This window comes from Miscanthus floridulus, unplaced genomic scaffold, assembly GCF_019320115.1.
Source record: "Miscanthus floridulus cultivar M001 unplaced genomic scaffold, ASM1932011v1 os_2346, whole genome shotgun sequence".
NCBI classification, from domain to species: domain Eukaryota; kingdom Viridiplantae; phylum Streptophyta; class Magnoliopsida; order Poales; family Poaceae; genus Miscanthus; species Miscanthus floridulus.
In genome coordinates, this window is record NW_027098247.1 from 13,226 (window position 1) to 18,379 (window position 5,154).

General features: G+C 46.2%; 1 protein-coding gene across 1 annotated transcript; it reads right to left on the bottom strand.

Moving 5' to 3' along the window:
• Nucleotides 1–870: 870 nt before the first annotated feature.
• Nucleotides 871–1,921, bottom strand: LOC136534838 (uncharacterized). Its single transcript, XM_066527204.1, has one exon. It carries the CDS (start codon nt 1,831–1,833, stop codon nt 871–873), a length of 963 nt encoding a protein of 320 aa, XP_066383301.1. The 5' UTR covers nt 1,834–1,921.
• Nucleotides 1,922–5,154: the final 3,233 nt, after the last annotated feature.

A 5,154-nucleotide genomic window follows, 5' to 3' on the forward strand; every position in this document is an offset into this window, starting at 1 on the left:
GACATGGGGTGCAACACAATCTTCTTGTCATTATGCACAAAAGAGTATTGATTTGTTTTACCAGAGTGCAAGGAATCTTTATCAAACTGCCATGGTCTACCTAACAACATAGAGCATGCTTGCATAGGCACAACATCGCAGTCAATGGAATCATGATAAGAACCAATGGCAAACTCTACCCTTACCAATCGGGTTACCTTCACCTTGCCACTGCTGTTAAGCCACTGAATGTAGTAAGGCTGCGGGTGTGGTTTTGTGCTCAATGAAAGCTTCTCCACCATTTCAGCACTTGCCAAGTTGTTGCAGCTTCCTCCATCTATGATCACACGGCAAGAGCGTTCCTTGATCACACACTTGGTTTGAAACAAAGTGTGGCGCTGATTTTGTTCAGCCCTCTCCATTTGGGCACTTAGCACCCGCTACACCATGAGGCTCTCATAGTGCTCAGCAGCTTCAGCCCTAATGTGCTCTTCGTCTTGTTGGAAATCATCTCCTTCCGCTACATTGTTAGCAGCAAGCAAAGCATATGTTTCTTCATCAAAATCACTAGCAGAGGAATACCCACCATCAGCTCGCACAATCATCACACGTGTGCTTGGGCAGTCCTTGCGTATGTGGCCATATCCTTTGCAGCGTAGGCACTGAATATCCCTTGTTCTCCCCGTGGATACCACCGAGGATGAACTCTTGGCAGATGTAGCCGTTGCTCCTCTAGTTGGTTCACTTGGGCATGGTACAGAATTTGTTGTAGAGGAGCGTGGCTTGATGGTCGAGGAAGATTGTGGGGGGTGCACGCGTTGACGGTGCAGCAGCATTGGAGGGTGTCCATGGGCTAGCACGACCTGCAGGAATGTTAGCCCTCATGCTAGCTCATCGTCCCTGCACTTCTCGTTCAGCTTTACAAGCAAGGTGAAATAAACGATTGACAGAATTATATTCCTTATAAGCTAGAATGTCCTGAATCTCCCGGTTCAGCCCACCCATAAATCTAGCTATGGCACCATCCTCATTTTCCTCTAGCCCGCAACGAAGCATACCCATTTGTAGCTCTTGATAGTACTCTTCTACAGATTTGGATCCTTGCCTCAATTGTTGCAACTTATGTAAAAGATCACGGGCATAATAAGAAGGAACAAATCTGGCCCGCATGACCCGTTTCAAAGCATCCCAAGTTGGTGTGTTATTTGGGTTCTTACGATGGTATTCAGACCACCAAACAGAGGCAAAGTCAGTAAACTCACTAGTTGCAGCCCTAACACGTTTGTCCTCAGGGAAATCATGGCAAGTAAATTTCTGATCAACAGCTAATTCCCAACTAAGGTACATATCAGGATTATACCTCCCATCAAAAGCAGGTATGGTGAATTTAATCTTGCCAAATGAGTCATCGGCACGTACCTCTTGCCGTGGTCGGCGAGGACCTGTCTCATGGCGGCGGCGATGTTGTTCGATGCGTCGATGACCATTCAGCTCCTCATCAAGCTCAGTGTCCGCTGCATATTCTTCTTCATCATGACCAGCAGCACTGCCCATGTTGTTGTTGTTGTTGTGATTACGTCGTTCAAAACCATCACAGCGATTCTGTTCCATCCTCTCCAATCGCTCCAAGACACCTACAAGAGATGTATTAACAGAACCAAGAGTGCCTTCCAAGGAAGCCAACTTGGTGTTGGTCTCAATCTGAGCCGTCTCCAATTGACCAAGGCGCTCATTGGTGACACGAACATCCTCATCAAGGTGTTCAGCATGGAGCCTCACTTTGCGTTCAAAGTGTTGCAGCAAGGCTTTTGATCGAGGTGATTGTGGAGGGGTCCTTTCACCTTCTCCTGCCATGGTTAGTATGTAGCAAGGGAATCACAAGAAAATATGTCCTACCAACTAACTGAATTAGGTGGCAACAATTTTCATTCTCTCAGCATGTGCAACCGAGTTCTTACATGTCCTTACCTTGCTATGCAGATGGTGTTGGCGACGACAAGAACAACACAAGTAGTAGCAAGTAGAACCCTGTGACGTTGTAGATAATTTGTGGAGCTGTAGGTGGCTTAAAAAAATCAAGGTACAACTGGAACCACGTTAGTCAATGCAAGTTGAATAAGTGTTCAAAGATAGTATCGTGCTGGTCCTAGGCTAACCCGTGCTAGAGATGCGAGCCTAGACACAAATGTTGTCACCGGACAGTAGCAAACAATGGAAATGATGAGAGTAAATAGCATCAACTTAACCCTTCTTTTTTTCTTTCTTTCTTTCTTTCTTTCCTCCTTTTCCTTTCTTTTTCTTTTCTATTTTCTTTTCTTTTCTTTTCTTTTCTTTTCTTTTCGACAAGTAGCGCACAAACTGAACTTTTGCAATATGATTATAACAAGAATGCAGCAAGTAGCATAGACTTTCTTTTACTAGGGATAAGGATTGCAACAAGTAGTACAAATATGCAATTTGAACTCTCTTATTTTCAGAACTGAGTGTACTCAGATTTGCACCAAAAGGACAGGTGCATAAGGTAGTGTTTGTGTAGGCGCGGCGGAAGGTGATGGTGGTGAGGGTTTCAGCGAAAAGGTGGAGAGAGCAGCGGTGCTTTTGGTGGTGGTGGTGGTGGTGGTGGTATTGGTGGAGATTGCAGCGGCTGAAGTGGGGGGGGGGGGGAAGGCAACAGCGGATTGTGTGGTGACTAAAACGTGACAAGAACTCGAAACTCTAAAGGATTAGAACCTAAGAACCAGCACTTGACACCACGATGTAAAGCACAAACTCAACAAGCAAAGAACTAAGCAGATCAGCAAGGCTCAAACTTGTGTTTGGAATTTCAGTTCTATCCTATTTTTATATTTCTGGACTATAGGTAAGTAATGAACGGTAAATCACTCACCAAAGAACCTTGCTCTGATTACCACATGATGGGACTAGGGGTTGTTCCTGATCTTTTGGTGAGTGTGGATAAACTCGGTTTGGGGTGGATTCGACGTTGGCTGTCCGACTACTACGACCACAAGGTTGTTGCGCCTTAGCAACAGGTACACCGGCTCCGATTGTGATGTTCTTGCCGTGCCAAGAACACCAAGAACCTGCAAGCAACCGAGAACAAGCAAGAACAAGATGAACAAGCAAATAACTCATGGATTTAAGCCAAAGGCTGAATCTGAATCACAGTTGGGGTCTTGAAAACAAGCAAATCGGGTGGTCTAGCCGACACACGCATTTACAAGGAAGAAGCAGCAGCTATCTTGCATCTAAACAAAACCCACCCTCATTCTGATGGCTGCTGGCTCTATTTATAAGGAGGAGAGCACAAGGGGGAGTGGGAAACCTAATCTGGGCGTCCCTCAAAGGGTTGTAGTTAGTACAAGGCCCAGGCCCAAGCTGGCGTCCTTTGGCTTGCTGCACACAGCTTCGGCAGATTCTGATAGTGGGGTTGGACCCATGTGAAAGAGGACGACGCGCTCTTTCCAACAAGTTAAAAACCAGCTTCATTGGATCTCGTATCAAGGAGTTATAGTACTTTTGATGGAGTGTCCCCTGCTGTCTCGAGATGAGCTGCGCGCCCCATTAATGATGATTCCCACTTGTTCGGCTGCTCCATCCTCATCATGGGGTCTAAACATGAGGCAATGGAGTCTTGACCAACATTTCTAAGAATAAGACAATCATCACCATGATTTAGTAGCATCCAATTCTGAGACGAGTTTGTATGAACAGCGAGGAACGACTTTACCTGATAATTAAGTTGTCGTGCTCGAGCTCTTGTCATCGGACCTTGTTGTGCAGCAGGTGTGGTTGTATCAATGGAAGGGATGTCCTCATCACAAATGGACCAAAACTAGCTTCCACTTGAGCCTCATCACTAGGGCACCATCGAGTGCGTCCAAAATGATTTCTGAGCCTATGGTACGTCTAGCGCAAACCAGCACCAATCTTGCACCGACACTAACACTGTCTCCAAACAGAAAAGAAGAGCGAGATTCCACATGACCCAAGTCACATAGGGGTTCCATCGGTTTGTCCAAAATGATTTCCGAGCCTGTGGTATGTTTGGCACAAAATGTGGCAGCTATCTTGCACCGACACTTGCACTTTCTCCAAATGGAAAGAAGTGAGATTCCACATGACCCATGTCACCTCGGAGTTCCATTGGGTGCGTCCAAACGATTTCCGAGCCTATGGCACGTTCGAACCGCAAACCGTGGCAAGCTATCTTGCGTCAAGATTAGCACTATCTCCAAATAGAGTGAGATTTCCACATGACCAACATGACCTAGGAGTTCCATCGGGTCCGTCCAGAATGATTTTTGAGCCAATGATACGTTCGATGCAAACTGTGCACCTATCTTGCGACAACATTAGCATTGTCTCCAAACGGACCGAAACGAGCTTCCACTTGAGCCAATCACCTAGTGGGTACCATCGAGTGCGTCCAAAACGATTTCTGAGCCTATGGTATGTCTAGCGCAAACCCATGCACCAATCTTGCACCGACACTAACACTGTCTCAAAACAGAAAGAAGCGAGACTCCACATGACCCACGTGACCTAGGAGTTCCATTGGGTGCGTCCAAAATGATTTATGAGCCTATGGTACGTTCAACACAAACCGTGTAACTATCTTGCGTTAAGATTATCACTATCTCCAAATGAAGCGAGCTTTCATTTGAGCATCATCACCTAGTGGCACCATTGAGTGCGTCCAAAATGATTTCTGAGCCTATTGTACGTCTAGCACAAACCATGCGCCAATCTTGCACCGACACTAAACACTGTCTTCAAACGGAAAGAAGCGAGATTCCACATGACCCAAGTCACCTAGGAGTTCCATCGGGTGTGTCCAAAATGATTTCTGAGCCTATGGTACGTTCGACACAAACCGTGCAACTTTCTTGCGTCAAGATTAGCAATATGTCCAATTGGGGCGAGCTTTCACTTGAGCCTCGTCACCTAAGAGTACCTTCGGGTGCATCCAAAGCGATTTCTGAGCCGATGGTACGTTTGGCGCAAAATGTGCTCCTATCTTGCACCGACACTTGCACTTTCTCCAAACGAAAAGAAGTGAGATTCCAGATGACCCATGTCAACTCGAGTTCCATTGGGTGTGTCCAAACAATTTCTGAGCCCATGGCACGTTTTACGCAAACCGTGCAGCTATCTTGCGTCAAGATTAGCACA

What these genes read in the sequence shown, in the direction of transcription:
- LOC136534838 (XM_066527204.1), bottom strand. Translation starts at nt 1,833, where the DNA reads ATGGCAGGAGAAGGTGAAAGGACCCCTCCACAATCACCTCGATCAAAA.